Source organism: Bos javanicus, chromosome 19 (assembly GCF_032452875.1).
Source record: "Bos javanicus breed banteng chromosome 19, ARS-OSU_banteng_1.0, whole genome shotgun sequence".
NCBI classification, from domain to species: Eukaryota; Metazoa; Chordata; class Mammalia; order Artiodactyla; family Bovidae; genus Bos; species Bos javanicus.
In genome coordinates this window covers 41,577,619-41,594,563 of record NC_083886.1, presented here as the reverse complement: position 1 = coordinate 41,594,563, position 16,945 = coordinate 41,577,619, and the positions used below count along the sequence as shown (strand labels likewise).

Sequence of the window (16,945 nt, the reverse complement as noted above, 5' to 3'; positions counted from 1 at the left end):
ACCATGCTTTTTATCATATCTACTGCCTTTTACTTAGAAACTCCCATAGCACTTTGTATTTCCCTTAATCTCTTGTCCGAGTCTACATTTTAGACTTATCTCTTGTCTGAATCTTGCATTGTATTTGTGGGTTTGTTTTATCTACATCTGTAAATTATCAGCTCTTTGAATACAGAAATTATGACCTATTCATATCTGTAGCCTTGTCAACATTTAGTAAATGTTTGAAGAAATAAAAGAATTTGGGGGCTAGTATGCTTTCCACAAAATCATATTTATAATGTGAACAGAAAGGGAAAATAGAATTTGGTGTTCAGAAGCTTATAGGCTTCCTCTCGGGAAAGCATCTTTCCTAAACTGAATTTTGCCAGTAGTCTGAGGCTCAATATTTCTCATCACTATATGTTAATATTCTTGGTCTTAACATCTTACTGAATATCCTGAAATACACCAAAGGAGAGAGAATTTCTATCCAGAAGGAACTTGAGTGGAATTTAAGGTGAAAGAACTATTCAAGAAAATGATGTCTAATTGAAAGGCAAATAAACCTTGGACATATTTCTAAAATTTCACATATATCTTGCTTGGGTATATGTGAAAGGATATTGTCTATCACTTAGGGATTGGATAAAGCTGAAACAGGTTTATAAAAATCCTTTCAAATTACTTCATAGTTAAAATTCTTTTTATCTCCTAGAAGGTTCAGAGCTTTTGAATGACTACGATTTAACCAAAGCTCATGAAACAGAAAATGTGGATGGTACAGAAGGCCCAGCCAATGAGGATGAAGACATAGGAGGTGAGCCATAGTATACAGACCAGAACTAAAGAGACAGTTGGGGCTCAGTATGGAGAAGAAATCAGGAAAACTTATATATGTGGATTGAGTTGGGAGGAATTCAGTTTTATTCACTTTACAAATATTTGCATTTAATAATTTGCTGTAGGATATCAGCAGATTTTGAGAATTTAAGTGTTCAAGCTATAATAACTTCATAAAAATTTTTTTAAATTACTTTTATTGGGGTATAACAGCAAAAGAGACACAGATGTAAAAAACAGGCTTTTAGACTCTGTGGGAGAGGCGAAGGTGGGATGATTTGAGAGAATAGCATTGAAACATGTATATTATCATATGTGAAATAGATTGCCAGTCTAGGTTTGATGAATGAGACAGGGTGCTCAGGGCTGGTGCACTGGGATGACCTTGGGGGATGGGATGGGGAGGGAGGTGGGAGGGAGGGTCAGGATGGGGAACACATATACACCCATGGCTGACTCATGTGAATGTATGGCAAAAACCACCACAATATTGTAAAGTATTAGCCTCCAATTAAAATAAATTAAAAAAAAAAGAAAAAAAACCTTTTATTGGGGTATAGTTAATTTACAATGCTGTGTTAGTTTCTGCTGCTACTGCTGCTAAGTCGCTGCAGTCGTGTCCGACTCTGTGCTACCCCACAGACAGCAGCCCACCAGGCTCTCCCGTCCCTGGGATTCTCCAGGCAAGAACACTGGAGTGGGTTGCCATTTCCTTCTCCAGTGCATGAAAGTGAAAAGTGAAAATGAAGTCGCTCAGTCATGTCCGACTCTTAGTGACCCCATAGACTGCAGCCTACCAGGCTCCTCCGTCCAGGGGATTTTCCAGGCAAGAGTACAGGAGTGGGGTGCCAAGTGTTAGTTTCTACTGTACAGAAAAGTGAATCAGTTAAATATAAATATATATCTACTCTTTTAGATTCTTTTCCCATATAAGTCATTACAGAGTATTTAGTAGAGTTCCGTGTGCTAACAGTAGGTTCTTATTAGTCATCTATTTTATATATATAGTAGTATGCATATGTAAATCTCAATCTCCCGGTTTATCCCTCCCCTCCTTCCCCCTCAGTAACCATAAGTTTGTTTTCTATGTTTGTGACTCTATTTCTGATTTGTAAATAAATTCACTTGTAACATTTTTAAAGATTCTACAATACGTGATATCATATGGTATTTGTCTTTGTATCTGACTTATTTCACTCAGTATGACAATCTCTAGGTCCATCCATGTTGTTGCAAATGGCATTATTTCATTCCTTTTTATGGCTGAGTAATATTCCATTGTATATATGCACCATATCTTCTTTATTCATTCATCTGTGATGGTCATTTAGCTTGCTTCCATGTCCTGACTATTGTAAATAGTGCTGCAATGAACATTGGGTTTCGTGTATCTTTACAATTTATGGTTTTCTCTGAGTATATGCCCAGGAATGAGATTGCTATATCATATGGTAACTATATTTTTTGTTTTTTTGAGGAACTTTCATACTCTTTTCCGTAGTGACTGTACCAATTTATATTCCCACCAATAGCGTAAGAGGTATTCCTTTTTTCCACACTCTCTATAGCATTTATTGTTTGTAAGGTTTTTGATGATGGCCATTCTGACCAGTGTGAGGTGGTACCTTATTGTAGTTTTGATTTGTGTTTCTCTAATAATCAGTGATGTTGAGCATCTCTTCATGTGCTTTTTTGGTCATCTGTATGTCTTCTTTGGAGAAATGTCTGTTTAGATCTTTAGCTCTTATTTTGATTCAATTGATTGCTTTTTTGATATTGAGCTGCATGAGCTATTTGTATATTTTGGAGATTAATCTCTTGTTGGTCACTTTGCAAATATTTTTTCCCATTCTGTTGGTTGTCTTTTCATATTTCATTTTTTAAAATAACATGTTTATTTTACTCTTTTCTGTTATTAAAGTAATACATATTCATGATAGAAAGTTTGTTTAGGATGTTTTCCACCAGTTCTCTAGATACCAACTGAGCATCCAACAATTCAATTCAATTCTTATGCTAATTTCTAGAATTATTACAAAACTCATAGAACTCAGCCACAAGACTGCCCTCACTCAGACTTCAGTTGAAAGTTCCAGGTCCCCAGGTTACCTGCCCTTCTGTCCAACTTGACTACAGATTTAGGATTTCCCACACCACCTTCCCTTCAGGTTTGATCGTTTGCTAGAATGACTCACAGAACTTAGGAAAACCCTTTACATACTATTACTGGTTTATCATAAAGAACGCAACTCAGGAATAGCCAAATGGAAGAGGTACATAGGGCAAGCTGTGGGGTGGGGAGTGCAAAACTTCCATGACCTTTCTGGGCCAACCACACTCTCAGCAGCTTGATGTCATCACCAGACACTCTTTGAATCTTACGGTTCAAAAGTATTATAGAGCTCAATCTCCAGTTCCCCTCCTGGAGGTTGGTGCATGACGCTGAAAGTTCCAATCCTCTAATCACTTGGTATTTCAGGTGACCTAGGCTATTTAGGGGCTGCAACCTAAGTTACTTCAGTAGCATAAACTCAGGTATTATTGAAAGGGGCCTGTTATGAATAACAAAAGACATTCTTATCACTCAGGGAATTCCAAGGGTTTTAGGAACTTCAAATAGATGGGGAAACAATGGAAACAGTGAGAGAGAATTTATTTTCGGGGGCTCCAAAATCACTACAGATGGTGATTGCAGCCATGAAATTAAAAGACGCTTGCTCCTTGAAAGAAAAGTTATGACCAACCTAGACTGCCTATTAAAAAGCAGAGACGTTACTTTGCCAACAAAGGTCCATCTAGTCAAAGCTATGGTTTTCCAGTAGTCATGTACAGATGTGAGAGTTGGACTATAAAGAAAGTTGAGCACCGAAGAACTGATGCTTTTGAACTGTGGTGCTGGAGAAGACTCTTGAGAGTCCCTTGGACAGCTAGGAGATCCAACCAACCCATCCTAAAGGAAATCAGTCCTGAATATTTATTAGAAGGACTGATGCTGAAGCTGAAATTCCAATACTTAGGCCACCTGATGGGAAGAACTGACTCATTTGAAAAGACCCTGATGCTGGGAAAGATTGAAGCTGGGAGGAGAAGGGGATGACAGAGGATGAGATGGTTGGATGGCATCACCGACTCAATGGACATGAGTTTGAGTAAACTCTGGGAGTTGGTGATGGACAGGGAGGCCCGGTGTGCTGCAGTCCAGGGGTCGCAAAGAGACAGACACGACTGAGTGACTTACTGAACTAGGAACTTCATACCAGGAACCTGGGACAGAGACCAAATGTATATTTTGTCTCTGACCACTAATCTCTTATAGCAAAAGCATCATATAAGTCAAAAGATACTGGTACATCACTAGAGTCACATTCAGTCATTAATTACTCTAGTCCATCATCATATCATATGAAAATGTCTTCAAGGGTGAGACCACTCAGATTTGTGTGCTTCCGTTTGATCTTGTCAAGTTCCAAAGCCACAAGTAGTCTCAGCAATACATGGTTTCATCTTTTCAAGCATCTGGTGTAATTGAGCTAAAGTGAAAGTTGCTTAGTTGCGTCCGACTGTTTATGACCCCATGGTCTGTAGCCTGCCAGGCTCCTCTGTCCATGGAATTCTCCAGGCTAGAATACTGGAGTTACCTTCTCCAGGGGATCTTCCCAAACCAGGAGCTGAACCCTGCTGTCCCGCATTGCAGGTGGATTCTTTACTTTCTGAGCCACCAGGGAAGCCCATAATTGAGCTAAAAGATGGTATTATTCCCTTGCTCTGAGCCTCTGTTGAGATTGTAATATGATATTAGATTTCCTTCATTTGCATAGCCCATTGATTCATTCCTTTACCCTGAACTACTGTTCCTCCTTCTCTCCATTTATTTATACCTAAACTTTTCCACATTTGGAAGGAACTTTAGATTTAGCAACTGTGCTGTTCTAGATTTCAGGCAACATACTAGTGTAGTAAGTGCTTCCCCTTCAGTTCCTTTCTAGTCATATAGGGTAGAATTACTTAGCTACATAACCACTGGGCTATTTATTTTTACCACGGGGCAATAGCTACTTTCAAGTGTTAACCTTGATTTTGCCAAATAGAATGAAGGCACTACCTGCCCTGCCAGGCCTTTAGGAATCCTGACATAAAGGTGTAAAACTATAGTTACAATTTCTTGCCTGTTTCTGGCACTTGTAGTTGCATCCCTGGTCCTGTGACCACAGGGCATCAGATTGGAAAGGGAAAGTTGAGGTATATGGAGAAGAAAACAAAAAGTACGTTTATCATACCAGTGTCCTCTCTCCTTGGAAAGAATCATGTAGTCAGACCATTATTTTCCTCTCATGAAAAAAACTGCATAATCATACCAGCAGCCTCTCACCACCCTCTCTTCCCCAGAAAAACAGAGGAATCCATTTGTGGGAACAACGCTGCCTTAGCTCCTATTATGTTGTGTCTTTTTTTTTAATGTTTTAATTTATTAAAATTTTTTTGTTGTGGTAAAAGTCACATAATATAAAACATACTGTTTTAACCATATTTAATTATACAGTTGAGTGGCACCAAGTGCATTCACATTGTTGTGCAACTCTCACCATCATCCATCTCCTGAATTTTTTACCTTCCTAAATTGAGACTCTGTCCCCATTAAATACTAACTCCCCGTTCCCCATCCCCACTCTCTACCCCCAGCCTCTGACTCCATGAATTTGACTGTTCTAGGTGTCTTGTGTAGATGGAGTCAAACAGTATTTGTCTGCACCTGATATATATTGGAATGCATTTTAAGGTCAACTTAAAATTTAATATATATCCTACAAACAGATTGTATCTTTTTTTTTTTTTTTACTGTTGAAAACACGTTAACCAAACCCTCATGCCTCCATCTCCCCCTGTTTTAAACAAGGAGTATTTCAAATGCTTGTTCCAGTTTTCTATGAAACTTATTCCGAGAAGAATCTCTCTGACTATTCATTATTTGGCATTATGAGCTGTAAAGTGTGTTCCTTTCTCTGATAAAATGTGATTTGATGATCCAAATGTGTTCAATATCTTCTATTGCGATTCTTTTATAGTACTTGGACTCTGCTTCTATCACCAGGTAAGCAAAACTCAGTAGAGAGTCAATGTCTAGTCTGTCAAAACCCATTTGTAGCCCTGCTGGGGCTACTGACATTGGTTCAGTGTAATCCACCTACCAGCTATGTGTGGGGTCTTCCCCCTGAGGAATCCCCCCATAGCCATCTGCAGCCTCTGTTTCTCTTGTTGGCATACTGAACAGTTCTTGTTGGCATTTTGAGCCTCAAAGAGTGCAAAAGGAATATGTCCAAATTCAGCCCTCTGCACTACTTTGGTCCCCAAATGTCTACTCATTTCATGGACCCAGGTTGCCATCTCAAGCTAATATACCAGTATATAAACTGGATGACTGATCATCATCTAGTCTGGAAGGAGATTCTTCTGTTGAACGTCAACCTGTCCTGCTTTAATGTACTCTCCAGTTTCCATAGTGATTTCTGCAGGGTTCTACTCCATGTGGGCATCCCTTTAATAGGCCAGATTTCTATTGCCTTCTGCCTATCAATATGGCCAGGTCATTGACCATCACACATTAGTCAGGTAAAAACCAAAACATAGAGGCTTTCATTATTGTTCAATTCTTCCATCACTGCTAGGAAAGCAGCATGTAATTCATCCCACCAAACTGATTTGTTTTTACCTTCTTCAATCAGAAGATTGAAGAAGGTCTTTCAAATAGGATATTGGCCATTTACCTTAGACTGCCATCCATACATCAAGCAGACCTTTGTTGGTCAGTTAAGAGCTGTTTGGGCTTCCCAGGTGGTACCAGTGGTAAAGAATCTTATGATACAGGAGACATAAGAGACTTGGGTTCAGTCCCTGGGTCTGGAACATCTCCTGGAGTAGATATTGGCAACCCACTCCAGTATTCTTGCCTGGAAAATTCCTTGAACAGAAGAGCCTGGCGGGGGCCGCAAAGAGTCAGACACAACTGAGTGACTGAACACAAGAACTGTTTATAGGGGAAAGAGACTCACAGACATAGAGAATAAATTAATGGTTGCTGGGGTTGGGGCAGGGAGAGGATGCTGGGAAGGGATAGTTTGGGATGGACATGTATACTCTGCTATATTTAAAATGGATAACCAACAGGGACCTACTGTATAGCACATGGAACTCTGCTCAATGTTATGGGGCAGGTTGGATGGAAGGGGAGTTTGGGGGAGAATGGATACATGTATATGTATGACTGAGTCCCTTCACTGTCCACCTATCACAACATTGTTAATTGGCTATACTCCAATAAAAAATAAAAAGCTTTAAAAAAAAGAGAGAGCAGTTTATAGGGCACTGTCCAAGTGATGATAGAATCTGGCAGCTCCTTACACAGTTCCAAAGTCAGTCCTAATAGAAAAGAGGCTCCCTGCTTATATCTGCAGCTTGCATTCTCTTGTAGCATAATCCTTTGTAAGCCATTTCCATTTTCTTGTGGCACTCTTCTGGGCATTGCCCTCCTCATTAGAACATTTTTCTGATACCATCTAAGATACCATGGGTATTTCAGATACTGAGATTATTGTTTGTCCTGCAATCATTGGGGAAGTTTCAATTAATGTCTGATATAAGCCCACTACTTTCCCCTCAAGTAGAAATTCTCTATTCTGTCATCGCCATAGCTGTCACTAGGAAGCACTCCCAGGTTTTTGCCATAAGCCCCAGTCTGTGCTCCACATAGAACTATTGCATAGAGTTTGTCCACGCCAGTGCTCCAGCTTCTCTTCTACCCTGTGTGGACTTGGGCAATCTTATTCATCCTCATTTAGCATGTCCAATTAATATTACTTGAAGGATAGATTTTCATGCCTCCTGTTCTACAAAAGAGTTCCCTGGTCAGACACAGCAACCATTCCCATAATACATCCAGGTAAAAGAGTTGCAATCACTTAGGACATACCAGTTTTCCTCCAAACTTTCACCTTAATCCATTAACCCTTATATTCATTTTGTTTTTTTTTTTTAATTGAAGTATAGTTGATTTACAATGTTCTGTTAGTTGCTGGTATACAGCAGAGTGATTCAGGTGTACATGTTGTTCAGTCGCCCAGTCATGTCCGACTCTTTGCAACTCCATGGACTGCAGCACGTTAGGCCTCTCTGTCCCTCACCACCTCCTGCCTAAGTTCATGTGCATTGCATTGGTGATGCCATACAGCCATCTCATCCTCTGACGCCCTCTCCTCCTGCCCTGAATCTTTCCCAGCATCAGGGACTTTCCCAATGAGTCCGCTGTAAATCGCATCAGATGACCAAAATACTGCAGTTTCAGCTTCAGCATCAGTCCTTCCAATAAGTATTCAGGGTTGATTTCCCTTAAGCTTAACTGGTTTGATCTTGCTGTCCATGGGACTCTCAGGAGTCTTCTCTAGCACCACGGTTTGAAGGCATCAATTCTCTGGTACTCCACCTTCTTTATGGTCCAGCTCTTACAACCGTACATGACCACTGGGAAGACCATAGCCTTGACAATATGGACCTTAGTCAACAGAGTAATGACTGTCTAGGTTTGTCATAGCTTTTTGTCAAGAAGCTAATGTCTTCTGATTTCATGGCTGCAGTCACCATCCTCAGTGATTTTAGAGCCTAAGAAGAGGACATTTGTCACTACTTCCATCTTTTCCCCCTCTATTTGCATGAAGTAATGGGGCTGGATACCATGATTTTAGTTTTCTTAATATTTAGTTTTAAGCTGGCTCTTTCATACTCCTCCTTCACCCTCATCAAGAGGCTCTTTAGTTCCTCTTCACTTTCTGCCATTAGAGTGGTATCATCTGCATATCTGAGGTTGTTGATGTTGCTCCCACCCATCTTGATTCCAGCTTTTAACTCATCTAGCTTGGCATTTCTCATGATGTGCTCAGCGTATAGATTAAACAAATGGGTGACAGCAGACAGCCCTGTTGAACTCCTTTCTCAATCTTGAACCAATCAGTTATTCCATACAGGGTTCTAACTGTTGCTTCTTGACCCACATACAGGTTTCTCAGGAGACAGATAAGATGGACTGGTATTCAGTTTTGCATGTTTATCTATTTGATATATAGTAGTTTGTATCTGCTAATCCCAAATTCCTAATTTATTTCTCCCTCAGCTCCTTTCCCCTTTGGTAACCTATAAGTTTGTTTTCTAAGTCTATGAGTCTGTTTCCATTTCATAAATAAGTTCATTGTGTCATATGTTAGATTCCACATATAAGTGATATCATATGATATTTGTCTTTTCCTGTCTGACTTACTTCACTTAGTATGACAGTCTCTAGGTCTATCCATGTTACCTCAAATGGCATTATTTCATTCTGTTTTTTGTCTGAGGCTGGTGACTCAGTGGTAAAGAGTCTGCCTGTCCTTCGATTCCTGGGTGGGGAGGATTCCCTGGAGAAGGATATTTAGGTTGCTTCAGTATCTTGGGTGTTGTAGATAGTGCTGCAGTGAACACTGGGCCACACGTATCTTTTTGAACTATAGTTTTGTCTGGATATATGCCCAGGAGTGGGATTGCTGGATTATATGACAACTCTATTTTTAGTTTTTTGAGGAACCTCCTTACTGTTTTCCATAGTAACTGCACCAATTTACGTTCCCACCAACAGTGTTGGAGGGTTCTCTTTTCTCCACACCCTCCCCAGCATTTATTATTTATAGACTTTTTCATTAAGGCCATTCTGATCAGTGTGAAGTGGAACCTCATTGTAATTTTGATATGCATTTCTCTAATAATTAGTGGATCTTTGTCAGCAAAGAGATGTCTCTACTTTCTAGTATGCTGTCTAGGTTTGTCATAGCTTTCCTTTCAAGGAGCAAGTGTCTTTTAATTTCATGGCTGCAATCACCATCTACAATGATTTTGGAGCCCAAGAAAATAAAATCTGCCACTGCTTCCACTTTTTCCCCTTCTATTTGCCATGAAGTGATGGGACAAGATGCCTTCATCCTAGTTTTTTGAATGTTGAGTTTTAAGCCAACTTTTTCTGCTCTCCTCTTTCACCCTCATTGAGAGGCTCTCTAGTTCCTCTTCACTTTTGGCCATTGGAGTGCTATCATCTACATATCTGAGGTTGTTGATAGTTCTCTCAGCAATCTTGATTCCAACTTGTGCTTCATCCAGCCTGGCATTTCACATTATGTACTCTGCATATAAGTTAAATAAGCAAGGTGACAATATACAGCCTTGTCATACTCCTTTCCCAGTTTTGAACCAGTCAGTTCTCCCATATCTGATTCTGACTATTGCTTCATGACTCGCATACAGGTTTCTCAGGAGCCAGGTGAGGTGGTCTGGTATTCCCATCTCTTTAAGAATTTTCCACAGTTTTTTGTGATCCACACTGTCAGGGGCTTTAGTGTAGTCAATGAAGCAGAAGTAGATGTTTTTCTGTAATTCTTTTGCTTTTTCTATGATCCAACAGACGTTGGCAATTTAATCTCTGGTTCCTCTGCCTTTTCTAAATCCAGCTTGTACATTTGGAATTTCTTGGTTCATGAAGCCTAGCTTGAAGGATTTTGAGAATAACCTTGCTAGCATATGAAATGAGTGCAACTGTATGGTAGTTTGAACACTTTTTAGCATTGTTCTTCTTTGGGACTGGAATGAAAATTGACCTTTCCCAGTCCTGTGGCCACTGCTGAGTTTTCCAAATTTGCTGACATATTGAGTGTAGCACTTTAAGAGCATCATCTTTTAGGATTTGAAATAGCTCAGCTGGAGTTCCTAAGGCCCACTTGACTTCACACTCCACAATGTCTGGGTCTAGATGAGTGATCACACCATTGTAGTTATCCAAGTTATTAAGACACTTTCTGTATAACTTTTCTGTGTATTCTTGCCACCTCTTCTTAATCTCTTCTGTTTCTGTTAGAGATAGCAAAGGACTTGGCCAGGAGCATGTTTTTCATATACAAACCAACCAAATCCTGAGTCTGTACCCCCCAACTACTATCTCCTTATCTAAATCTCATGAACTCAACTAATATTTCCCTTGCCTGAAATCAATCCAAGGCCAAGTACCAGACAACTAGAGACCACTTGTCACAAAGCCTGCTGTAATTATTCAAACCAACCAGTCCTTAACTGTTTATCCTGCCTGCCTTGCCTTTTCTCTGAAAGTCCAATGAAGGCTCTTAGCCTAGGATTTTCCTTGCTCTTTTCTGTATTCTGACTGGCACCGGCGCTTTCCCCTGTGGCCCTGTTTGTTATGTGGTGACCCCTTCTATGGATCATATGAATGTAATAAACTTCTTCCTTTCAGGCCTCATTCTCATCTCCTTCTGTGGCTGCAGTAACTTTACCATGCTATATACAACATGTGCATGCTTATGAGTTAGGAGATACATGGGCTCCAGGTTAGACATTTACAACTGGCGTCCTGTTTGCATTTCATGGGGCAGGAAGAAGTGGGCTTCAGGCTGGATACTTACAATTAGCCTCCTGTTTGCATTTCCTGAGACAAGAGATAGGTGGGCATTTAAATTGTTAAGGCATTTACAATCAGCCTCCTGTTTGCCCTCCAAAATGCAAGTAACAGAAGAAACAGGGTAAATAGCCAGTCTTCGTCTCTTGTAAAAACCTTAAAATAATAGTCATGGCAAGGACAAAGAGGGGCAAAACCCTGTTTGGGTGAAAGAGTAAAGGATCTCAGACCCCCCTGCCGCCCCCACACTTTGGGACAACGAAGACACTATACATGCGCAGAAAGGCTCCTTGGGGTCAAAAATCAGGGGTTAATGCCAAGCCATAATCAGTCTTGCTTTTCCAAGAAGCCTTCACTTCAAGATTCTTCTTGGCTAAGGGTGTTTGCACACCTCAGGGGAGAGTCCTGAGACAAATTAACTGGTGGGCTGGTGGGAGGGGACAAAAAAAGATGATTGGCCTAAGGGAAGACAAAGACCTGAAAAACTGCCCCCTTATAAAGAATTTAAACTTCCCAAAGGTGTGATTCTCTCTCTGAGTTCACCTGTGTGCCTTTCTGCATATACTTTCCTTTTTAATAAACTTATTGCTTTACTCTTCACCTTCTACCTCCTCACCTGAATTTGTTCTTGACTAGGCAGACAAAGACTAGGGACTCAGACCCTAACTGCTGACCCCTGTGGTCCAGTGGTTAGGACTCCCAGTCTGGGAAACTAAGACCTTGCTTCTAGCTGCTGCTTACTGCTACTTGCTGCAAGCTGCCACTTACTGCTGTATATGTTTGAAATCAATCAGAACACCCCCTTAACCAATAGCATTTACTATGACCTCGGTAATAGGCATATTCAGTGAGTGACTATCTTGGTTGTCATAAAGTCAGTGTCATCTGGCTTACATATGAAACATATCAGCTGCTTCATCTGGGTTGTTCTACTTGGCACTTACAGAGGGAGTTGGATGGTCCTCTTTCTCAGCGTAAGCAGACCTTATGGTGGCTTTTATCCAGTCCATCAAGCTGACCATTTCCTCATGGAAAACATGCTGTGTGTCTGGCTGGGTCTTAACCATCTGCAGTTGTTTCATAGTGAGCAGTGGGTCCTTTATCAACCCAGACATGCTCTTCCACTCTATAGCATTCAAAACTAAAGACAGTGCCCCTAAATTAGTCACTCTCACAATCTGTTTTACTAAAAGTTCTCCAGGAAACTGATGGTACTGATTCACAAAATAAGACAACTCTTTCACATTCTACCCCCTGGTTTCAGTAGTTTCTTGGTTTTGCCTTCCTACCACATGAAGTACCTTCTTAGAGGTACTCTCTGCCATTTCTGCATAGTTTTTCTTTTTAGGGGAAACTTTGAGCCTTGTATCTGAAGCAGAATCCAACTGAAATCTGAGCTTGATCAGTCCTCAAGGTCTGATCCAGAACTCTCTTCCTTTCAGCTCTTGCCAATAACAGTGACCAAGGGATTATGCGTTTCACTTTTTTCTTATCAGTTTGCATTTCTGCACATATCCAGTGAATCAGCTTCCCAAGAGTTGGACCCATCTCTGAATACTCTGGGTAATTTTACTTCTCCATTGCCATTGGAGAAGGCAATGGCACCCCACTCCAGTACTTTTGCCTAGAAAATCCCATGGACAGAGGGGCCTTGTAGGCTGCAGTCCATGGGGTTGCTAGAGTCGGACACGACTGAGCGACTTCACTTTCGCTTTTCACTTTCATGCATTGGAGAAGGAAATGGCAACCCCCTCCAGTGTTCTTGCCTGGAGAATCCCAGGGATAGGGGAGCCTGGTGGGCTGCCATCTCTGGGGTCGCACAGCGTCAGACATGACTGAAGCAACTTAGCAGTAGCAGCAATTGTACTTTATAGTAACTGATCCTAGCATAACTGCTGCTCTGTAACATGGGTGACCATGTGGCCAAGAATCAGAGGTTCTTCATTCCCCTCTTTTTCTTCCCAAACTATATGTTCTATGAACAAGGACTGTTCTAGCAAATCCCACTCCTGACACCTATTCTAGGATGTTTTCCAACACCAACAACTGATTCTCCAGACATCAATTCAATTCTGATACTAACTTCTGGAGTTAGCACAGAACCCACAGGTTAAGGGCTCAGTCCCACAAGACTACCCTCACTTCAAACAGCAGTTGAAAGTACCAGGTCCCCAGGTTACCTGCACTTTTGTCCAGTTTGACTACAGATTTAGGATTTCCCACAACTCCGCCCCCCCCCCCACTCCCAGGTTTGATAATTTGCTAGAATGACTCAGAATTTAGGAAAGCACTTTACATATTATTACTGGTTTATCATAAAGGACACAACTCAGGAACAGCAAATGGAAGAGGTGCATAGGACAAGCTATGGGATGGGGGGTGGGGTGGGGTGCAAAGCTTCCATGCCCTCCCTGGGCATACCACCTTCTCAGCAGTTTGGTGTCCTCACCAGATGCTCTCTGAATCTTACCGTTCAAAAGTATTTATAGAGCTCAATCTCCAGTTCCCTTTCTGGAGGTTGGTTGGTGGCACTGAAAATTCCAGTCCTCTAATCACTTGGTGTTTCTGGTGACCAACCCATCCTGAGGCTATCTGGGGGCTGCACCCCAAGTTACCTCAGTAGCACAAGTTCAGGTATGATTGAAAGGAGCTTGTTATGAATAGCAAAAGATGCTCCTATCACTCAGGAAATTTCAAGGGTTTTAGGAACTCTGAGTAAGGAATTGGGGACAAAGACTAAATGTATTTTTGTGTTTTACCACAGTTCAGAAAGTTCATAGAAATAGAAAAAAGAAAAATCGACTTCTGATCTACCACTCAAATATAGTCTGTATTAGCATATGAAATACTTCCAGACTGTTTTTGTGACTTTTGAGCACTATATTTATGTTAGCATTGTAAGCATTTTGTATTAATATTTATGTTGATAAATATTATCAGTACTGCTTTGTGAATATCACTCAGATCTCATCTTAATGACATTTCTTCAGAGAGACTTTCCTTGACAACCCAGTTATTTTAACACAGTAGCCTATTTTAATTCTCTGCGTGGCACTTTGCAATGGATAGTTTTGGAGTTTTATTTGTTTATTGTGTCTCTTTTTCCACCCTTCATGAGCTAGGATCTTGAGTTTTCTTTTTTGCTCTAGGTATTTGCAGTACCTAGAATAGTACTTGGGAGTAGATGTGCAGTAAACACTTGTTCGGTTAAAAATACACACACACATACACACACACTTTTTCCTTAAAGGAAGAAAAGAAAAAGACAAAAATTGTTTCTCTGAATCATCTTCTTTTGTCTTAGCTTCTTAAGGCCCCAGAAATGAAGGTCTATATCTAAAACTTCTGAGACTCAAATCACAGCTTCAACTAACATTCCAGCTCTGCCTAACTATACATTAATTTGTACCAGTTCTTAACCACAGAGACTGAAAATTGCTGCCTGGCACAGGATGTGGTCATTTGTGCTGAGGAAAGGCATATGGTGTTCTACCAACTTTGTGCAACTTTCTGAAGGTGACAACCATGGAGTCACATTCAGAATAAGGCAAATGATAACCATGTCATTGGCTTGCATTTTTCCAAGTTAGGGTTTCTGAGGTCTGGTGGATAACACCATGAAGTCTAGGGTTGAAATGGCTATCCCTATACTACTTTCAGTCTGGGAATTTACAATTTATGTTAGAATATGCTCTGGGTTCAGAAGTAGCCTTTGAGTTTTATGTTTTCAGATAGTTGAGGGGAAAAGATTAAATATTGAAATGTAAAGAAGAAACCAAATAACTCTGTTCAACTACAGGAATTTAAAACAAATATTATTAAAAGCCATGTGGTGTAGCACTTCTCGAGGAGTCCATGCAACACTATTATGACCCTGATCAAGAAGTGCTTCTAAGGGTCATCTCCAACTGCTGTCATCTCCAGCTACATGTCAGTGGATTACTGGAATATCTGTCTATTTTTCTCACTTGTTAGGGGCCTGGGAGTGTCATGTGGTTCTTGGTAAAGACTAGAAGATATTATCAATCATTCTGAATAATTCGAGAAAGAGAAGAAACAGTTAAGTCCAATTTAGAAGTAAATAGGCTACCTTTAGCATTGAAAGATTAATTCATCATTTCATGATTAAGCAGACTACTGTACTGTAATGTAACATAATGCTGGCACTTGATCGGGGTCATATACCCTGGGAAAGATTGTTACCAGGTGTCTGCTTTTTGAAAAGATACCATATGATCAGTATATACAAATTATACATGCTAAAATATGAAATAACAGAATTGAAAAGTAACATTGCCTGAGAAAAGATATATAGTAATGAATCTTAATATATCGGTATATTAAGGCACTTCTGCCATATTCACCATGGGTTGAATACGCCCTCCTCCAGGGGATCTTCCTGACCCAGGGATTGAACCCAGGTGTCCCATATCACGGGCAAATTCTTTACTGTCTGAGCAACCAGGGAAGCCCCATATTTAGCGTCGAGAAACATTAAGACTAGAGTTAGGATTATATTTTTAAAGGGAATTAGGAGTACCTCCCTGATGGCCCAGTAGTTAAGACTCCAGACTTCCATTGCAGGAAGCATGGGTTCAATCAAGGAACTAAGATCCCGCATGGTAATAATGATTATTTTAAAAGTATGCTTTAGAGGATCTTAATTTATTTAAGTTTGTGGAAGTGTATTTTAATGTCCTCCGGAAAGTTTTAGACACTGAGACCAGACCAATCTTGGAATGTTTTAAATTCAGAATAATTGTAATCATGTTTAATGTACATATTTAAATGTGTCATGTGCCTCTTTCTAATTTTCCAACTCTTAGAAAATTATTTTATAGAAAAATTAGAAACACTTACTTTATTTTTCTCTTGTGGAAAGACCGACTAAATTTTTAGAGGGAAAAGGCTTTACCCAACTAGTATTGTTGTTTGAGAAACAAAATAAAATATTTGGGAAAAAAAACTTTTAAAAGGTGTAAACATTTAACTTATGTTTACTTGTTTCCCATACTTGTTTCCCTAGGCAATTTTTTTTTTCTGTAAAGGGCCAGGTAGTAAATATCTCAGACTTTGTGGGCAACACAGTTTTGCAGCTTCTCAACTCTGCTGTTGTAATGTAAAGCAACTGTAGCAGGTGCAGAATTGAATGTGCATGGCCTTCAAGAACTTTACTTATAAAGTCAGGCACTGAGTGGGTCAGATTTGGCCTGCAGGCCATAGTTTCTTGACTCTTGGCCTAGAGTATGCATGTATTGTGTGATAGCTTAAGAAAGCTATTGTTCTTGAAAGGAACAGGGTTCATGTAACCATACCAAAAAGGCATCAGTTGGGGTCTAATGGGATTATTTTTTGAATTTGAAAAATATACATCACTAACAGCTCTGTTTATCACACACATGTACTGTGGGTATAGCTTTATGCCACTACAGTTTATATAAGCCAGTTGGTCACAAATAAAACCATTTGTGGATTCAGTGTTGTGTCTACCACTCAGTTGGTTCCTCCTTTCTTCCTGAAAATGTAAATCTAGTAGACTGAAGCACTAGAGATATTTAAATCAATTCAAGTTTATTTCCTCCATGAGGCCTTCTTGTACTGTGCCAAGCCCCGCCTCCTCAAGTATGGTCTTAGAGTTGACGTTTGGGT

General features: G+C 40.2%; 1 protein-coding gene across 4 annotated transcripts in view; it reads left to right on the top strand.

Moving 5' to 3' along the window:
• IKZF3 (IKAROS family zinc finger 3) overlaps positions 1–16,945 on the top strand; it is a 90,860-nt gene that overhangs the window by 23,914 nt on the left and 50,001 nt on the right. For all 4 annotated transcript variants that reach the window (XM_061391648.1, XM_061391647.1, XM_061391649.1 and 1 more), the window contains exon 3: positions 698–799. In XM_061391648.1, coding sequence (XP_061247632.1) covers positions 698–799 — 102 coding nt within the window. The remainder of the gene's footprint in view (positions 1–697; positions 800–16,945) is intronic.